The sequence below is a fragment of the Hemicordylus capensis genome, chromosome 15, assembly GCF_027244095.1.
Source record: "Hemicordylus capensis ecotype Gifberg chromosome 15, rHemCap1.1.pri, whole genome shotgun sequence".
Lineage (NCBI taxonomy): Eukaryota > Metazoa > Chordata > Lepidosauria > Squamata > Cordylidae > Hemicordylus > Hemicordylus capensis.
In genome coordinates, this window is record NC_069671.1 from 14188014 (window position 1) to 14208755 (window position 20742).

Consider the following 20742-nt stretch of genomic DNA (forward strand, 5'->3'; position numbering starts at 1 on the left):
TTGTTCTTACAGATGTTTGTTGTGGACCGAGTGGAAGGGGATAGCTGTTCTCTGAATGAATTTACAGTGACTGGGTCAACATATGCCCCCTTGGGAGAAGTGTAAGAGCTCTGTTCTTTCTAACTATCTGCCAGCCAGTCAATTTAAAGGTCTGGCTGTGTGCACAGCACCACTTAGGTTTAGACCTTAACAGCCTGAAAGAAAGTAGGTATTGTAAAGTGGGACTGAAATGCTGCCTCTCGATTTCACAGATTATTAGTTTTAAAGTTAATCTTTTGGAATAGGGTCAATGACTAGGGAAAACTGGAAGCTTTCCACATTATTACGCTGTTAATGTCTGCTCTCTTTGGTCAAGAAAGAACATGACTGGTCTGCACAAGCGTGTCTGTTCACATGTGAACTCCTTAGTTAGATGGGATTGAAGCTGTAATCCAAATTTCTCAGCACCTGTCAATGTATTTAAAAAAAACTTTCAAATATTTGTCCTAGAGCACCTAGTGGTGGAAACTCATATTTTCACTCCTTTGGATCTCAATTTCCCCCAATCTGCTTCTGTTTTAAAGTTAATGGCGATTACTTTCTTGATTCGGCCTGTCACGTTGTCGGGTTTTTTTTATGCCTCAGTCTTTATGTAGCCATTTTCTTTCCATATAAGAAAATGCAGACAAGACTGTGGGGGTCTCCTCAAATCTTGGGTTCCAAGAATAGTACAGATTAACATGAGATGACTTTATAAAAGCCTAACCTTTATCATGTTGTCATTCATTTGATTTCTATACTGCCCTTCCAAAAATGGCTCAGGGCAGTTTACACAGAGAAATAATAAATAAGATGGCTCCCTGTCCCCAAAGGGCTCACAATCTAAAAAGAAACATAAGATAGACACCAGCAACAGTCACTGGAGCTGGGGGTCATCTTTGATGACCTTGTTTACATAGAGCCCTTGAGAAAGAGCAAATAAGGTCTGGTATTCCATGAGAATACCAGAATTTAGCAGAATTCAGCAGAATTTATCTTCCAACTGAAAAAATTCTAAACTTGTTAAATATTTATTTGTTTAAGGTAAGTAACAAATGACAATTTTTGGCACATGGCTTCCACAGTGAGTCCTATCAAAGCTTCTTTTGTGAATTTACCTTGAGCAAAATTGTCCAGAAGCAGAGGTGAAATTTATATTAGAAAGCACATCTGGCTCGTGCCCATCATCCCTTTGTGTACTTCAGCAGCCAAGAAGAGATTCCTAATCAGATCAGAGAAAGCTGAATGGCCTAGTTAACTAAAATTGTGGATCTATCCCCACCTTGTGCTTTAGAAAGGTAGCCCAACACACACATTACTAACATTTTTTAAAAATATTCATGCCAGTGTAACCCAAGCCAGGCAAAGGAGTGCTTTCTGAAAGCTGGAGTATGAGGTGAGAGGAGAAGGCTGCAGGTGTTGACTGCTGAGTAAAAAAAAAAAAACAAAAAAAAACCCTGATAGGACACAAACATCTGGAGTAGAAATCTGAGCCCACTTTTCCCACTATATTTTTTGACAGGCATAAAGATGACAAACAGGTCAAATGCTGTCAGTATGATGGTCTTATAGAACTGGCAACCATCTGTGCCCTTTGCAATGATTCTTCTCTGGATTTCAACGAGGTGAGTCTCATCCTTTCCAGTTCAAGTGAATAGCAGAATGAACAAAATGGCGGTGAGTGGTCTACCCACTTCACAAGAAATGACTGTAGCTATAACACTAGTTTCGAAGTTTCTCTGTCTTTCTCCTGCCTGTAAGTGGGTACCTGTTCCTTAAATATATATGGATGTTGTTCCTTTTCTGAATTCAGGAGATTAATGTAGCTCTGTAACAATAAACATTTTACTACTACTGGAAAAAGCAGAGATTAGTACAAATATATATTTTGAAGAAAATGCCGTCTCTGGGCCAACAGGTTGTATTAAAATCCAGTTTTGTCAAAGTTAAGTTGAGCGTGTAGATGTCTTATCAAAAATGCAAGCAGTCTGAGATCTTGATTATGCTAATAATGTATTTTGATTTTAATGTAGACAAAAGGCGTGTATGAGAAGGTTGGTGAAGCCACAGAGACTGCTCTCACTTGCCTGGTCGAGAAGATGAATGTCTTTGACACAGAGTTGAAAGGGCTGTCCAGAATTGAACGGGCAAATGCTTGTAACTCGGTTAGTACGCCAAAAATGCTGCACACAAAGAACCAGATGAAATTCTTCCCTCTTCATTCAAGTGCGTTGCAATATAATTCTGATCTCTTCTTGCCCCCCGCCCACTAGGTGATAAAGCAACTCATGAGGAAAGAGTTCACCCTTGAATTCTCAAGGGACAGGAAGTCCATGTCGGTGTACTGCACTCCAAACAAGCCCAGCCGGACAGCCATGAGCAAGATGTTCGTTAAGGCAAGTATGCTTATGGCAGCAGATGTTGGTAATGAGTTGCAAGGCAGCATGGTGCCTGAAGTTGTGCCAAGATGAATTTGCAGCAGAGATGCAAAGCCAAACAATCCTCTGTTTCGTATGTCAGCTCCTGGAGCGAGTGAACTGCTTGTATTCTATTTTTTGCTCTTAATGGTTTTGTGATAGGAGGCAAACGACTCGACGTGTTCTCGGAACTAATCTGTTTCTGTTTTTCTGTTGTGCTCCTGCAGGGTGCTCCCGAAGGTGTGATTGACAGGTGTACGCACATCCGGGTTGGAGGCACAAAAGTGCTGCTGACACCAGGAATTAAGCAGAAGATCATGTCGGTCATCCGAGAGTGGGGCACGGGCAGAGACACTCTACGATGTCTGGCGCTGGCGACTCACGACAATCCACCAAGGAGAGAAGACATGAAACTGGAGGATTCAGCAAACTTCGTTACTTATGAGGTTGGTTTGGTTGCTTTTGTATTCTGGAGATCTGAGAATGGCTGGATGTGTTTGATGGTGAAACGGGGTCTGAACCTGGAGGGAAACTGCAAAGGGTGTCTCTCTGAGCTCCTCAGAGGTGTGGTGGGAGACAGCCACGATTGGTTGGCAATGCTTGTGTGCTCCTTGTTAAGTGACGCCTTCTAGCCCCATGGGGATTTTTCTGGATGTAATTCAAAGTGCTGGTGGTCACTTCTAAAACCCTAAGCTGTCTGGGACCAGATCACCTAAAAGACTCTCAACCTGCCCACCCACTAACCTCATTGGTGAGGTCCTCTGGCACATGCCGCTGCCCTCTGATATATTGTTTTCTTGGGATGTGAGGATATTTTTTCCTGTTGAGGCACCCAGAAAGTGTAATAAGTACCTAGGGAAGTCTGTTTAGCCTTGTCTTTAGAAACAGGTGAAGCTGCCTCATACAAAGTCAGACCATTGGTCCTTCTAGCTCAGTATTGTCTACACTGGTTTTGCAGCAATTCTCCAAGGTTTCAGGCAGGAGTCTCTCCCAGTCCTACCTGGAGATGCTGCCATGGATTGAAGCTGGGACCTTCTGCATGCAAAGTAGGTGCTCTACTACTGATCTACGGCACCATCCCCTAAGGGGAATACCTTACAGCAGATAGTGCTTGCATGCAGTCACCCATCCAAATGCAAATCAGGCCAGACCCAGCTTTGCAAAGGAGACTATTCAGGCTTATTACCATAAAACCTGCTCTCCTTCCTAACTTTACCGGTGTTCTACCACCAGGGAAGCTCTTCACTCTTCCATCAAACTGGAAAACATTGTTTTCTGATTGATTGCCTCCCTATTGGTTTTTATCTGTTGCTCTTGCTTTTTATTTTTTGTTGCTGCTTGATGATTGTGTGTGTGTGTGTGTGTGTGTGAGAGAGAGAGAGAGAGAGAGAGAGAGAGAGAGAGAGCATGCACGTGAGATAATGCGTGCTTACACAGTCAAAATAAGTAACTGTTTTTGAGCATTTTGCATTTGAAATTCAGAAAGGTGAGATACAAATCTTCCAACAACTTCTGCATTTATTGCTGCCCAGGCTGGGTAGTATTTTGCCCTTGAATTTGAAAGATGTGGGCTCAAGTCCCACCTAATCCTTGACTTCAATCATTCTGCTTCCATTCCTCATCTCTAAAATGGGAATGAAAGTGACTGGACCCCCCCCCACCCCCAATGATCACGAGGATAAGCAACTTTGATTGCAAATTAAAACTGAAAAGCACTACATAAGCCGTTTACTATAGGTTAAGAATTGTACTGTTTCAGAAACTGTCCAGCAACTCAGAAATATGCGGCTTTATTTTCATTGTTTGCAGGCCAGGTGGTGGGAAACCCTTAATCTGAACTGCTGCTATTCTTGTTTCAGACCAATTTGACCTTTGTGGGTTGTGTGGGGATGCTGGATCCCCCCCGAATTGAAGTGGCTTCGTCCATTAAGTTATGCCGACAAGCTGGTATCCGTGTTATTATGATAACCGGGGACAACAAGGGAACCGCGGTGGCCATCTGTCGTCGTATTGGCATCTTTGGGGAAGATGACGATGTCACTTCCAAGGCCTTCACAGGCCGTGAATTTGATGAACTTTCCCTGGCTGCCCAGAGGGATGCCTGCCTAAATGCTCGCTGCTTTGCCCGTGTGGAGCCTTCCCACAAATCTAAGATTGTTGAGTTTCTCCAGTCTTTTGATGAGATCACAGCTATGGTAAGCATGTAATGTGGGGGGACTATAGATATGTAGACCTGCTTCTGTAAAGAAAGACCTGTGTCCCATTTGGAGAAGAGTCTCTTGCATTGTTGAAGGCTAAACCCTGAAAAGCAATTCTTAGCCATGTGTGTATGCATACACTAGTCCTTTTTTTTAAAAAAAAAAAGCTCAGTTCTTAGGTGGAAGAAATGGGGGCTAGTTTAGAATCTCTCTTCTCACATTCTGGACCTTAACCTTGAATTAGGGAAATGAGTGCCTCTGAGCATGTTTTTAATGTTTCTGAACCCTCTTGGGATAGAGAACCATCTTCTGTTTTCTTTTACTATATAAACTGCTCTGAGAACCTTTTGGTAAAAGTAGTAGTAGTAAATTACTTCTCCCATCCCACCCCCCACCCCAAAATGCTGGTCAATCTCCCACCAACCTGAGAGTAAGGAACTCTGATTTGAGTACATTTGCACCCTGGCACAAAGGCCTATTAGTATCTATTTCTCAAATATATTTCAGACTGGTGATGGGGTAAATGACGCTCCAGCCCTGAAGAAAGCTGAGATTGGAATTGCTATGGGGTCAGGCACAGCAGTGGCAAAGACCGCTTCAGAAATGGTGCTGGCAGACGACAATTTCTCAACCATTGTTGCCGCTGTGGAAGAGGGCCGTGCAATCTACAATAACATGAAACAATTCATTCGCTACCTCATCTCTTCCAACGTTGGGGAAGTTGTCTGGTAAGTCTGCTGAGTGTTTGCACTCTTCCTGTGGGGAACTTGCATAGGGTCACTTGAATCACCAAACAGCAGCATCAAGAGCTGGGACTAATTTGCCTGCAATTGAATGTCTCATTTTTTGGCATGGCTGTACCAGACTCTGTAGCTACTGGCCTGTGAAAAACCCAAGGCAGGTTTCTTAATTGCAGCACAGTCTCAAGTACAAGTATATATTAATCATGTGGCTAAAAACAATTGTGCCTCTTTTTCTTTTCTTTTCTTTTTTTGGTAGTATCTTCCTGACTGCTGCTCTGGGTTTCCCTGAAGCTTTAATTCCTGTCCAGCTGTTGTGGGTCAATCTTGTGACTGATGGACTTCCAGCCACAGCATTGGGCTTCAACCCTCCTGATCTGGACATCATGAACAAACCGCCTCGCAATCCCAAAGAGCCCCTGATCTCTGGGTGGCTCTTCTTCCGTTACTTGGCAATTGGATGTAAGTGTTCATGGTGGCTCTGGCTCCAGGGGTCCCTGAATAAAGCAGAATCACTACAACGTTGGCCCTTAGTCCTTTTTGTCACCCCTTCCTATGTCCTTCCCAGCACTCCCCGGTTCTCTCTCCCAGCTCCTCTTGTGTGTGAAAGCCAACACACAAAACCAGTTCACTTAGGATAGCTTCTTGACCAGGCATGTCACCCAATTAAAGGAACCTTAGTTGATGATAGATCATCTGAAATACATACAACTCACAGATTAAATCAACATCTATTTGCATGAAAGAAACAATAGTTCTGAATTAAAGCGAAAAAGCATAGCTTAACCAACAGTGCCTTGATCTTTAGTTGTACAGCCTACAAAGAAGCATGGTGTAACAAATTAGTGTTTGTGTCCGTTTGTTGACACACAAGCCAGTTATTGTAGATGGAGATTGTAGATTGTAAGTGGAGAAAGTATAAAGTGGTCACACACACACACACACACACACACACACACACACACCCTGCTTCCAGCCTATTCATCATATGGAGCCTTGCTTCTGGATCAGCTTTAAATGGGATATTGGAAAGGTGATGATGACTGGGCAATCATGTTCTAAGCATGGATAGTAACTGCAGGAAATGGGCAAGGGTTACACAGTAACTTATTGTGCAGCAAAGAGGAAGTTCAGGTGAGGTGAGCAGGCAACACAGATGCCCCATTATTCAGCCCTCAGAAAACTAATGTGCTTTTTCTCTCTCCCCCCCCCCACACCTAAGGCTACGTTGGAGCTGCTACAGTGGGAGCCGCTGCTTGGTGGTTTATTGCAGCGGATGGTGGCCCGAGAATTACCTTCTACCAGCTGGTATTATTTCATTCTTAGTATTTTTCAAAAATAGCAACACTGTTGCCCTTTCAGAGCAAAGTTTTCATCAGTGCAGCTGCCTGACTTTGGTATGCAAGTGGAATACAGAAGTCTCAAATGTCTTCTAATAAAAAGGCAGCCAGTCCTTATCTGTAACGAGATCACGTACATGTCAAACTAATCTGATTTTTATTGTTAAACAAAGATTTAAGTGCTTAGGAAAAAGCCCTGGTGGCTTCAGCTTTATAGCTGTACTTCTTTTAATTGTGCTAGCACAGAATGTTTTGATGACTTCTGGGGCGGGGAGAGAAGCTGGGGTGCTGTCAGTGTACTTAGACTGTGTATGTGTTGCGTCTCCCAGAGCCACTTCTTGCAGTGCAAAGATGACAATCCAGACTTCGAAGGGGTTGACTGTGTGGTCTTTGAGTCTCCATATCCAATGACAATGGCACTTTCTGTCTTGGTCACTATAGAGATGTGCAATGCTCTCAACAGGTTAGTGTGTTTATTTTTACATTTATATCCCACTCTTCCTCCAAGGAGCCCAGAGCGGTGTACTGCATACTTGAGTTTCTCTTTCACAACAACCCTGTGAAGTAGGTTAGTCTGAGAGAGAAGTGACTGGCCCAGAGTCACCCAGCAAGTCTCATGGCTGAATGGGGATTTGAACTCAGGTCTCCCCGATCCTAGTCTGGCACTCTAACCACTACACTATGCTGGCTCCGTGAAATAGAGAACTTGAAATAGCCTCTCTTTCCCCCCCACCTTTCTTGAGGCTGCCTTGATTGCTTTCATATATCATGAGTCATTCATGCAGAGAGATTAATTTTGAAAGGAAGAAATCCCACCATTCGGATTTGTTTGTGCTAAGAAATTGGCCTTGACTGTCAAAATTGTGAATTTGAGTGCTCTGAACATGGAGCTTATGGAACTGAACATATGCCTCTGTGAAGCTGCCTCAAACCATTGGTCCTTCATAGATAACTGATCCATGCCAACTGGCAGTTCTCCAGGGTTTCAGGCAGGGTCTTTCCCAGCCTTGCCTGGTGATGCCAGGAACTGAACCTAGGTCCTTCCCGCATGCAAACCGTGAGCTCTGTCACTTGATCTTAATTAAAAGATGTGTTCAAAATGAACTTATGGAGGAAAAGTCTGTGAGGTGGACAGAGGTAGTTGATCTCTGACTAAATCTCCATCACACCTTACTTGTGAACTTCTGTTGTGTGGGGCAACCCAGTTTTCCTCCTTTTCTTCTGCTCCCTCGGTTACCTGACCCATGCGCCTCTGCTTACTTGGACTGGGTGCCAGCAAGTGGCAAGTCACAAGTGTTGACTTGTGATACTGTGCATGAATGCACACGTGGCAGCTGGGACGAAATATCCAGAAGACGCCCACAGAAATTCTTAAAAGTCCATGGCAGATGCTTTGGGGCCAGTTAGAAGAGAGGTGCTGAAATGTAGTGATTACAAGTGGAAGCTATGAGTTCAAATCTCACTCTGGCCTTAAGCAAGCTGCTCTTCTCTCAGCCTCCAATGCACTCCTGCAGTGTGCAGAAATACTGCATACTGGTGACTTGTCTTGCAGGGTTGTTGAGTATCCCAGAAGTACTATATCTATCTATCTATCTATCTATCTATCTATCTATCTATCTATCTATCTATCTATCTATCTATATATTTCGTATTAGATGGACTGTGACTCCTTATGTATGTGTGTGTTCTCCCTCTCTCTCTCGTAGCCTATCAGAGAACCAATCCTTACTACGGATGCCTCCCTGGGAGAACGTCTGGCTGCTGGGATCCATTTGCTTGTCCATGTCTCTGCATTTCCTCATTCTTTATGTGGAGCCACTGCCAGTAAGTTCATGGAGCTCATGCTCGGAGATTCCTCCTCTGGGAGGAAGACGTTTCACCCCACTGTACCCCCGTGGCTCTCATTTGCCTTCTAGTTAGTCCGGAGGCTTCAAAAATAATCCTTTTTTAATCTTCTGTTCCCAGCTGATCTTCCAAATCACACCTCTGAATCTAACCCAGTGGCTGATGGTGTTGAAAATCTCGCTGCCTGTCATTATGCTGGATGAGACACTTAAATTTGTGGCGCGTAACTACCTAGAGCCTGGTAAAGATATTGAGCCACCCACCACCAAACCACGTTCTCTGTCTGCATGTACCGAAGGGATTTCCTGGCCATTTGTGTTCATTACCTTGCCTTTGCTTATCTGGCTGTATAGCACAGATACTAACTTTAGTGACATGTTCTTGTCTTGACCTGAAGTGATAAGTTTGACAGAGAGATGTTTAACTTAATCAATTTTTTTAATTGTTTAAAGCAATTGTCTTATTCTGCTGAATTTTCACATGAACATATTTGCCAGTGACTGAGGTTTCATATTCTAGACTTCTGGGTTTTCCTTTTTCCCTAACTCCAGTGAGGGAGCAGTATTCCCCCTCCCCCCCCCTTTTATACACGACTAGGGTGTCCATTGACATGTACAGAGAAATTTAACACTATTTTATGCAAATATTTTTTGTAGAGGAGAAGCATGTACAGTGTTCTGTTTAATAGTTAACTCATCCTTGTAAAAACAAAATGGGAGGGGGAGTGTTTTGCAAGGGGTGGGACTTGCCAGTGGACACTTTTGAGCAAACTTCAATTGGTAGCAGATTTTAGGGAATGAATGTCCTTGTACGTTTTTTATTTTCTTGAATTAAAAGCATGCAATTGTGTGTCTCTTCTGCATGGTCATCTAATCTTAATTTGTCATTTAGTTGGGGTTTTTTCTGCACTGGGCAGATCATACTGCTACCTCAGTATCTCCTTTTTTTATTTTCACCCTCCCCATTGCCATCTCCTTAGGCGCCAACAGAAATCTGAGGCCTCTTTTTTTTTCTTCTTTTTTTACTGGTGCAGAAAATACAATTCCAGGTGTAACCTGTTTTCCCCCCTCCCCCCACCTCAACACATGCAAGGTTTTTTTAAAAGATTTATTTATTTAAATATCTTATGTATTTTTATTGTTAACAGCATTGCCCACTCTGGGAGGGTGGTGGGGAGGAACGCATGAGGGAGAAGGCTTCCTGGATGAACTTCAAGCAAGCAACAAAAAATAAATAAACTTTTTTAAAACTGAGAAATCTATAGGTTTTCTTCTTTGGTTTCTCTCCCCCCCCCCCAACCCCCCGGTAAAAAAAACAAACCCAAAACAAAAACCTCTTGGAGGCTGAGTTCTATTTTAACTGGCAGATTTAATATGTCAGGTTTCCTCTCTTTTAATTTTAAATAATAAAATTGGGGCATTTGTCATGGGGACCTGGAAACCAACGATCAGTTCTCATTTGCATAGCCAGAGTTCTCATTGTCTTTTGTTCAGCCTCTGTCAGTGCCACATCTTGGTATATTAGTCTGCTGGCCACGTTCTAGCCTGAAATGGAGAAGTAACAAAGTGTTTGTGTGTGTGTGTGTTGTAAAATCTGTAAATACCACATGACCAAATGAACATATTGTATAGAACTATTTTTATTTTAATGTGGCACTAACCACCATCATTCTATGACGATGTTGCATGTTGTGTTTTTTCTCCTCCTCCAAACTGAGTCCCGTACCAACAATGTGTAAGTTCATTAACAGTCCTAACTGTGTGGTGTTTCTCTCCAATGCCTTCCAACATTCATCGACTGAAGTGAGTATCTCTTCCATTTCACCATTCCAGTGGTGATGTGCTGTAAAAAAAAGACAAAAATAGCATATGCTGTATACATGTCAAAGAATAAATGTTAATTTTTCTTCCATTCCTTGCTGCGTTTTGTCAGATACTCTGCTGTGCTTCATTATTATCACCACTCTTCATGCTCCGCAGGCAGCAGCGTAAGGCCCAAATGGTTTTAAATGCAAGCGTCTTTTGTGCCCCTCCAATTTATCGGCTTAATCCTTATAGCTAACCTAGTGGGAGCAGTGCCCTGAGAGACTTGGAAAATTGCAGCTTTTGTTCTGAAGTCACATTTCCTCTCTATTAGCAGCTGTCAGCGCCTTGAGAATGACTTTGATGTAATGAGGGCTTTTTTTTTTTTTTTCCAGAGCTGTAAATCATAGGTAGGTTTCTCCCCCTTAAATTTTTCCCACCCTTCACAAATAACAGAGGTACTCGAACACCCATCCCAAGTAGCTGATCAACTGCTGCTCAGTTTTGAAGGTGTCACGTGCCATACCAGATAGCAGGTGTTAACTTCAAAAGGTTGCAGCTCTGGTACCTCTTTGGAACAGATCAGCCCCTCAGTTGTTCCCCCTGAGTGGAGACACTACTTATGCACCTCCCAAAAAGACAGCAAAGGAGCAGTCAGGAGGACACAAGCCCGGCTTAGTACAGAGAGCTGGTGGGGGACAACATTTCTGGCAATTGGCAGATAATCTGCTGTTCTGCACATGTTTTTAAATTGCTTTCTAAATCACTCCTGCATTTAGTGGGCAGGTAGATTAAAGTTCAGCAAGAATCTCCCTGCGGAGCACTGCTGGCATTCTGACTGGAACTGAACACTTGGTGAATTTCTGATGGTGGGAGGAGAGCTGGTCTTGTGGTAGCAAGCAATGAAATGTCCCCTTTACTAAGCAGGGTCCACCTTGGTTTGCATTTGGATGGAAGATGACATGTGAGCTCTGTAAGATATCCCTGAGTGGATGGGGCCATAGCTCAGTGGAGGAGAATCTTGTGCATCCAGATGTTCAATCCCTGGCAACATCTCCAGGAACAGCTGGGAGAGGCTCCTGTCAGAAACCTTGGAGAAGCTGCTGCCGGTCAGTGTAGGCAATACTGAGCTAGATGGATTCAGGGTCTGACTCGGTATAAGGCAGACCCTTCTTATGTTCCTATGATGGCAGGGCTCCAATACTCAATGTATAAAACAAAACCCTCAGGGGATAGGTGGTAGCATTTGGGGTGTGTATGTTCAAATGTTGCCTTGCAACTTGTGAACTACTTCCTCACCCCCTTGACTTGAGTTTGCTTCTCATCTACTGACCTGGGGAGTAGGCAGCAGTGCAGCAAAGGGAAATCCGGCCTGTGAGCCCTTTTGCTTCTAGCTGGGACTGCCACGGAGTGTCACTGCCTGTGCCACCCACAGGATGGCTGCAAGGGATGTTGGGTGAAAGGGTCTTCTTCCCCCCCAGAAATTACTCTCTGTTTAGCTTTGCCTTGCTCTCCAGCTGTCTCCAAAGTTCAGAATTCTCCTGATGCAGAGCTCAAGAGGGCTGCCCCACCCCACGAAATCTATGACAAGATTTGAAGCAGGCCAGTGATTTGCTAGTCAGGGCACATGGCACTTCATCAGAGTACAAGATGACAGGTCTCTGCCCGGAGAAGCTTATAATCAAACATACAGCATAGAGGAAATGGAAGCAAAGCATAAATGGGAGAATAACATTAATTTTGTTTCAGCTGCATCTATTTGGGTTGTGGGTTAAAGTGTATAGGGTATGGTACTAAAGGGTAAGATATTAGCATCGTGCAGGCATTCTGAGGCAGTTTCAGAGAGAGTCTGTTGAGGAGCAAAACTTGTAGAGATGTAGAAATTTAGAAAATCTGTAGAGATGCATGTAAAACAGCATGTCTGGGAGGAAAGAACAGTCCTGAATATCTGTACGAGATCATCTTTGCAGGCAAAAGCAAGCTGAACTAAATGAAGGCAGAAAGACCTTCAGGCTGAAGTCCCTATCTTGGAGAGAGTTTCAGCAGCCTGTCCATGCAACAAGAGATTTGTGTTGTGTGGTGCTGACTCCAAGGGTAGGGTATTATCTCTGAAAGGAAAATGGCATACACAACATTCTTCAATAAGAAGTGGTGGACTATCCAAGACATTGGAGTGTTCATATCAGAAGGCAATTCTCTTAATATCTCAGTGTGTTTTTATCTAGCTTCCATTTCTCGCTGCATTTTTCAGCTGGGTTAGAGAATGATCTGGACCATGAAATCTTTCCCAGAATCGGAGAAAACTTATACATTATAAAGCTTTTAGATCAGGGATTTAGCACATGCTTTGCTTGTGTAATGTCCAGGTTCATTCTGCAAGCCCCATGTTCCTTTGCTGGTGAGCATATTCAGTGTTCTAGAGCTTTCAAGGATTGACCTAAGAGTGCCAGTCCTATTTGCCTGTACAACATAAGTATCAACTCATATAGTCTTAAATCTGCAGGATGACACATGTCAATACTCCTCTATGGCTAGTAACTTCCAAGTGGTGAAGATGGGTGATCAATACTAGGGAGGCCTGAGGGACCCTAATGTGGTGATAAAATGCAGTACAGCAGTCTTCTAGTGTCATCCAAGGACATGGCTGATAAGCCATCTAATGATCAATGAAAGGAGAAAAGCAGGGCGACTTTCAGGATGGGTGAGGCATAGGTAAAACCCAAACTGTCTGTCCTTGCACCTGTCTTGTTTACTTCTTGCACTTCTTAACCATCATTTCCCTAATCTCTGCTAACTGCATTTTTAAAAACAAAACATTAACACTCTGAAGAGAGATCTGCATACTTTCTAACACAAACTCCCGGGGTGGAAGCAAGCAGTTCTACAAAAGTCAAGTCAAAAATGGCTCAAACGGCAAAATCGGGGCCATGGATCGGATCTCCTCAAAACCTTGGTGGTCCTATGTCACTGTGCAGTAACATGCGGGTGGTTCTGGCAAAGAGGTTTTCCAGGGGGAGACCTTAGCAGCTGGAATTGGCTTATGGGCCTTCTAGCATCTACCTCCTGTTTTTTGTGTTTGCGCTCGTTTTAAGATTTGTGCATTGGGAGAAGAAACAAACCAGTAGGATGTTAACTTCTGTGGTACTTCCAAGGTGTGTTTGCTAATGATTCCCAAACTAGGACATATCTTAGATAAAGGGAATTTTATATTTGAAGTCCTGAACAAAATCCAACCAAAATGTCTAATCTTGCTGGGGGAGGGGGGGACATTTAATAGAGCGATGTGTGGAAGATTCTGAAAGGGAAGCCAGCTGGAATCTCTACGGAACTGACTTCTGTGCTATGTGGGAAATGCACAAAAGTTGATTAATAAAACTGTTTCTTGCTGCAAAAGTGATTGTGTTGGAGAACTGAGTGGTATCTGAAAGGTCCCAATATACTTCTAGAGCACCTCAGCTTTTCAATAAGCTTGTCCAAAACGTGGCCACAGCCTAGATCTGATGTCACATGCGGGTCCATCACTGGATGACTCCCAAGTTGTGTATCAACTTTTTCAGTTGAAGGGTGGTTGGGGTGTGTGTGAGAGAGAGTGAGAACACTCTGAAGTTGAACCTGTGGTCCTCCTTTTACACACACAGTCAGCCGGTGATGAACATGAATTGCATTGACTTGATTCAATAGTTTCCCATGGTTCTGACGGCAACAAATTTTCCCTCACGTGGGTTTGGGAAAGAACTTGCATTGGAAAGGAAGTGAGGTATACCACCACACTCTTGTGGCTACAGTACCTTTTAAGGGAATGCAGGCTTGAATGCAGTCTGTATATCCTTCCCTAACGCAACAGCTACCAAATCAAGAGATTTGGCAGTTGGTTGTACTCCAACCATCAAATTCACTGACAACTGCAGAAGTTGGTTGGTTTGATTTGAGGTGGCAGGGAAATAATTCCGTATTGAACAGTCTTCCAGCTCTTAACTCTCTCGTGCTCTTTCAATTAACCCTTGTTCTCCCATTAGAAAATGGGAGGCTATTTATCATACTGTGTGTTAACATTTTCTTCTATCGCTATTGAGCCTCTAAAGAAAGTCTTGCTTTGAAATAAGTCCTCTTATCCATCTTTTCACTAATGTTTCCTTTTCTCTCTCTCTTCCTTTGCAGCAATGCTGGAGTAATCACTTAGTCCTAAACAAATTTTGCAGACATGTAAGGTTCATTTTGTTCCGTGCATGCGTCTTTAGCAACGCATCTACCGAAAACATCTGCATGACTCTTGTAAACAAAAAGATATTTCCCTAGGGAGGGAGGAAAATGATAGAACTGAAAGCTTGTGTTCTGTGAAGGAAGTGTGTGGTGCTCTTAAAGCTTCAGTTTATATACAGATCTACTAATGTGCAATATAGTTTTTAACTGATAAATCAGACCTCTGCAAGGAAGTTTTTGGGTTATTTGCTGCATGAAGAAAAGTCTCCCTAAACTCAGCAAGAATTAAAGAGTGGTGAACGGCTGAGTTATCTTGTTGACCTCCATGTCTCATTGTGTAAAATGTCATCGTTTATAAAATGTACAATATTGGACTGTAACTGCATGCTTTTCAGTTGTAAGTAGCCAATGATCTCTATTGTATCTTAATACCTTAAACAGCTCTGTACAATATGCAATTCTATTTATACGGATTCATTGACAACGGTACTGTTGTTGAATGTTTAAGAAACTGTTAAAACCTTCAATTCCATAACTTCAGCTTTTCTTTTTTCTTTTTTAAATATCTTGGAGTGTGCAAATAGGTCTATTTTGCACTGTAATGATGTAACTTATTTAAATCTAAAGCCGTAGTCACACTTTGGTGCAATACGTATGTTGTGATGCATTCTAACAACAACCAACCCTAATAATGAACCGACTCAGTTCATAAATCGGCATGTGTGACTTTTTTTTTGTAGAAGTTGTAAATAACATGTCTGATTCAATACTGATGACGAACATCACACCTACCACTCTGGTATTGGGTAAAATAAACTTATTCTACGATACAGAGTTGGTGTAGTGCTTGGATTTACTTAGCTTTGCTGTGGTATGTAGGAATTCAGTATAATCTGATTCTAAGCACGTTTACTTGGACCCATACTACATAAGTTTAAGGTGATAACATTCTGGATTGTGACGCTTGGAATTTTTGGCCGTGGTGGGGGAGAGGATGAAGGAGTTGTCTGAAAGGGTAGCTTTTTAGTCACTTAAAATATCAATTTCCTTTACTCTATATTGCAGTCCTGTCTAGGACCTCATACCAGTTTGAAGCAGTACCACTTCAACTTGGGTGGGTGTATAGTTTGGAAACGTCCCCATGTTTAAAACAAAGGCTCCATGCAAGCAAAAACTATAAAATAAAGACAGAGGTTCTAGCTTTCTCTTTACTGTTCTAGGTTGTTGTTTTTTTACTAAGAAGAGAAAATTACAGGGTGATTCCACCCCCTGCCCCTGCAGTCCTATGGGGGTGGGAGGGTGGGTAGCCCATTCTCCCACTTCTATCTCATTCTCCTTCATGCACCGCTGATGCTTTCTCTACTATCTCTTTTCCATCAGGGGGAAAACACTCATTCACTTTTTTAAAACAAGGCACAACTATTTTCCAGTTGTTGCCTTGTTGCTATCATTTAGTCCCCTCTCAACAGGGGTCGGCCTGTGCCTGAGATGACAAAATACAATTGAACTATTCAAACTCGGGCAAGATATATTGTAATTAACTAGCCCTTTCTCAAAACTAAAGCCAGTCAAACACAATGGCCATGTTCTTACAATCTCGCACCGGTGCCAGTGGCCAGCTGAGATTGAGAGTTCCTGAAAACTGCATGAGTGGTGGTGAAAATCCCAGTCAGAGGACTGGGAAATAAAGTGTGTGTGTGTGGGGGAGGTGTGTGTGTGTGTGTGTGTTCGTTCACAGTTGGGTGCCGTGTTGAACCATAATTCATCGGATATGATTCCCAGTGTTGGCATGGAACCAACTACAATTGCACCTTGCACGATCTGACTGGGATTTCTACTGCCAGACATGCAGTTTCTGAGCGTGTGCAAAACACTTCATCTTAGCAGACTGCCGGGGTGTAGTTAGAGAGAGGGGGGCCCGTGTTCACCCCTCTCCCCGCTGGCCCCCTTGGAGATAGTAAGGGAGATAATGAAGAAAATAGGGAGGAGTGGAGCTGGAAGTGGGGGTAGGTTCTTTGACTGGAACATAGGAAACTGCCCTATACTGATTCAGACCATTGGTCTATCTAGCTCAGTATCGTCTTCACAGACTGGCAGCAGCTTCTCCAAGGTTGCAGGCAGGAGTCTCTCTCAGCCCTATCTTGGAGATGCTGCCAGGGAGGGAACTTGGGACCTAGATGCTCTTCCCAGAACGGCTCCATCCCCTCAGGGGAAGATCTTGCAGTGGTCACACATTCCTAGTCTCCCATTCATATGCTACCAGGACAGACCCTGCTTAGCTAAGGGGACAAGTCATGTTTGCTGCCACAAGACCAGCTCTCTTCTCCTTCTCCACAGAGGTCTCTGCCACCTGTTGATGCGTAAGTACTTACCTAGATGCTCTTCCCAGAGCAGCTCCATCCCCTGAGGGGGGGGCCATATCCTTCTTGTGGTGCCTTCAAGATTAAGAAATAGCTTGCTTTCATGTACTAGAACTCACTTCCTCAGGGGGATGAAGGGTTCTCCTCAGGAGGTAAGGGTGTGAGTGAGGCGCGGGGCGGGGAGGGAATTAACAAAGTCAAATAGCCATGAGGAAAATGGCAAGAGGTCTGCTTGCTGGCAATTCAATTTCAGCTTAAAAGTGTATACAAGGCCAGCACAGTCACAACGTTATTGTATTCATGTATTTGAGACACTTCTCTACCACCCAATACCAAAGTCTCTAGGCATTTAACAAGCCTCTAATTAATAAGACCAACCAGAAATTTAGAAATGGCAGTAAAGGTGGTCACTCAGCATAGCTAGGAGGAATTTGTTAACCCTGTCATGTGACAGGAAACCATTGTCTTGCTTCAAGCTTGAGCTGCTAGAATCAAGCTTCCTGGTACATTCTAATTTAAATTCTTCACCCAGGAGTTGCCTTGGACATTTCTTTCTTGACCAAGAGTGACTTTCACAACAGCCTACTAGCTTCTGGGTGTTGCATGTCTCGTTTTTCCAGGTGATCTCTCTGCCTGTGGTATTCAAAATAGATCTTGGGGAGGGACCAGGTGCAACTCAAATGGCAACGCTTGTTCTTTGTATGAAGGAGAACTCCATTTCAGACCTCAACATAGGAAGCTGCCATATACTGAGTCAGACCACTGGTCTATCTAGCTCAGTATTGTCTACACAGACTGGCAGCGGCTTCTCCAAGGTTGCAGGCAGGAATCTCTCTCAGCCCTATCTTGGAGAAGCCAGGGAGGGAACTTGAAACCTTTGCTACTCCCAGAGCGGCTTCTTCCCCTGAGGGGAATATCTTGCAGTGCTCACACATCAAGTCTCCCATTCAGATGCAACCAGGGCAGACCCTGCTTAGCTATGGGGACAAGTCATGCTTGCTACCACAAGACCAGCTCTCCTCTCCTCTCCTCAACATCTCAAATAAAAGCTGGGAAAGATAATCCCTGAAACCTTGCAGAGTTACCATCAGTTGCAAATGAGTGGAGATTCTCAACCTGTTGTAACTTCAGATGTTACTGAATTACAACTCCCATCACCCCCAGTCATAAATTGTGGCTTGTGGTTAAACATCTGAAGTACCACAGATTGGGAACAACCCCAAGTTAGATCAAGCATGGCCAACCTGAGGCTCTCCAGTGCTTGTTGGACTACAACTACCCTCATCCCCTGCTGCAATGCACTGCAGCAGGGGATAATGGGAATTGTCAGCCAGTCAGCACTGGAGAACCTCAGGTTGGCCATCCCTGGGGCAGATGTAGGTCTGATCCAGCCTCTGCTAGCCTCGGGTCCCTACGATGGCTAAACACTGCGATTAAAAAAGGGATGAACAAGTGAATTGTTCCTTTGCGTTGTGTGGGTTTGCTGATTAATTGGCTCGGAGCTGAGAGGGAAGAGACTAAAAGCAGAGGTGACTCTCATAGTTGGGATTATCAGTTTGAGCGCCTTGGCAGGGAACATCAAACGAATACAAGCAGGAATAAAGTGTTCCCAAAACATGCCCTACCATGAAACTATTGCAGAGCTTGGTCAGTCACTTGCATTTCTATAGCTACAGAGGCATAGAAATATCCAGCACCCCCTCTCTCCTCCGTCGCTGCAGTTTTCCCTATTACGGTACTGTTGTCCCATGTGAAAAGGGACTAACTCTGGGAGTTGATTACGCTATGAGTCATTTGGTCCATGTTACTTCTTTGCAAATAGCTCCGTTTTTCCTCCCTCTCTCCCGAAGTTTATTTCAGAACAGGAAAATACTGCAACAAGCTAAACAGCAGCTTGTTCGGTGCCTCAACAGGAGTGTAACTGAGGCTTCCAACCCAACATACTCTGCTAGGTAGAAAGAAAATAACTACCTGCATGTGGGTCCAGGAAAAACCAAGGCAGGGAGTCTGGCAGTCTGATTAAGATAGTGGTTCAGAGGACTGACCAGAAGGTTTTACGGCCATGGCAAGCACCTGACCCTCTCAGGTACAACCATTTCTCTCTGGTTGATGACAGGATTTAAATACAGATTTAATAGCATACCACCCTTCAAAAGCCTGCAGTTGGTTGGCACCGCTGTCGAAGAAGCTTTCGCCTTTCATACTCATACCAACGGCATGCATCTTCTAAAACAGGGCCTTCTAGGATGAAAAGGAACATCAGCTGCCCATATGAAGCGTCTGTGAAGGCAGCACATTTTTGAATGGGCTGCATAACCATCTCCCTAGCCTGCTTTGGGCTTTTGTATTGCCACAATCAATGCCAAGCTCTTGGATCAACTGCCCAGAAGAAAAAGTGTCAGATTCCTGCCAACTGCTGAACTCCTCCTAAGCTAGGGATCTCAGCTGGGAAATATTCCAAGCTTCTGAAAGCGCAGCTAGCAACATGGTAGGTTCCTTGCCTCTGGTTTGTTCTCTTGCCATGCTGGCTTTGATGCGATGCGACTCTTGTGCTCTCTGATAAATTCTGACAGTTTCAACCTGTGGTTCCTTTTCTTTGATACAGTTTTATCTTTTTACATGCAACCCCTCCACCCCCCACCAACTTGTATGTAAAAGCAAACGAGGCAAAATGCAGAATAACCATGTTATAAATAAGAAACGGAAATGCAATAGTTTCCCTTCTAACTCAATAAAGATATTCCTGTCTTTGAGCACATCTGCCATTTGTAATGACCACTGTAGTTTTATGTTTGTATTTGGATGGAAACTGCTTTGAAAACTTTGTTATTGAAAAGCACTATATAAAATGTGTTAAAAACCCAATAAAGATAAATAAAACCCAATAAATACATTAAAAATAGAATATAAAAAGAAGAAAAAAACAATGCAGGACAAGAATAAAAGTATCATGGAAAAAACATACTACACTATTAAAATTGATTCAACGGATCAAAATAAATGAAGAAAAATAAAACCTGTATTGCTTATGCCAGGGTTTCTTAACCTTGGGCCCTCAGATGTTGTGGGACTACAACTCCCATAATCCCCAAGCAAAAGCCATTGTAGCTGAGTATTATAGGAGTTGTAGTCCAACAAAATCTGGGGGCCAAAAGTTAAGAAACCCTAGCTTATACTCTATATAGATGTTCACTTTTGTTCAGGTATACACAGTGAGTCACCAGCTTTTCTGGCTGTAGAAATACAATATTTTAATCCATTAAGTTCTAACATGATTTACTATTATTGTTGTTTGGAAAGGTGTAGCACTTGGCCGGTCCAGCGTGGGCATGAATCACAGCTTTATCAAAAGGTCATGTTTTAAAGCTTAAAAGGAACCTTCTTCTAAACAAGGGGGTGTGGTTGGAAGCCCATTAAAGCCCCTTTGCCTGTGCAATGAAAGAGAAAGGAAGGCTGGCCCGTATTTCAATTATGGATTTCATACTGTAAACATCTGTCAGCATCTGCCATGAAACTTCCAGTGCCCGTTCCGTGAAGAGCATTAAATAGCGATTAAATTCACTATTAGGAACACAGGAGGTGGCGTGCTGGTCCAGAGACATGAACAGGAGCAGGTGGCTGTAGCCCACCTAATCCACGCCCCCGCCCCCCAAATGCATAAATGCTTAGAATATTGATGAGGGAGGCAGTAAAGACACAGAAGATCCAAGCACTTTCTCCAATCAAGGCCCAATTGCTGTGATTCAATTCACAGCAAACTCCACCAGTAAAACAAAAAGGGAAGGTGCAACTCAATTCCTCCTTAAAATGGTCAGATGTAAA

General features: G+C 43.4%; 1 protein-coding gene across 3 annotated transcripts in view; it reads left to right on the plus strand.

The window, feature by feature from the left end:
- Nucleotides 1-15394, plus strand: part of ATP2A2 (ATPase sarcoplasmic/endoplasmic reticulum Ca2+ transporting 2) — a 51258-nt gene extending 35864 nt beyond the window's left edge. For 2 of the 3 annotated variants that reach the window (XR_008312476.1, XR_008312475.1), the window contains 13 exons: nt 13-101; nt 1541-1643; nt 2052-2183; nt 2292-2414; nt 2663-2881; nt 4295-4630; nt 5141-5361; nt 5633-5835; nt 6596-6681; nt 7043-7176; nt 8420-8537; nt 8679-10360; nt 14519-15394. Coding sequence is in view for 1 of the 3 variants with exons in the window: in XM_053279643.1 (XP_053135618.1) it covers nt 13-101; nt 1541-1643; nt 2052-2183; nt 2292-2414; nt 2663-2881; nt 4295-4630; nt 5141-5361; nt 5633-5835; nt 6596-6681; nt 7043-7176; nt 8420-8537; nt 8679-8799; nt 14519-14532 (1899 nt within the window). In the remaining 2 variants the exon portion in view is untranslated. The remainder of the gene's footprint in view (nt 1-12; nt 102-1540; nt 1644-2051; nt 2184-2291; nt 2415-2662; nt 2882-4294; nt 4631-5140; nt 5362-5632; nt 5836-6595; nt 6682-7042; nt 7177-8419; nt 8538-8678; nt 10361-14518) is intronic. The other variant, XM_053279643.1, reaches the window with a different exon arrangement.
- Nucleotides 15395-20742: the final 5348 nt, after the last annotated feature.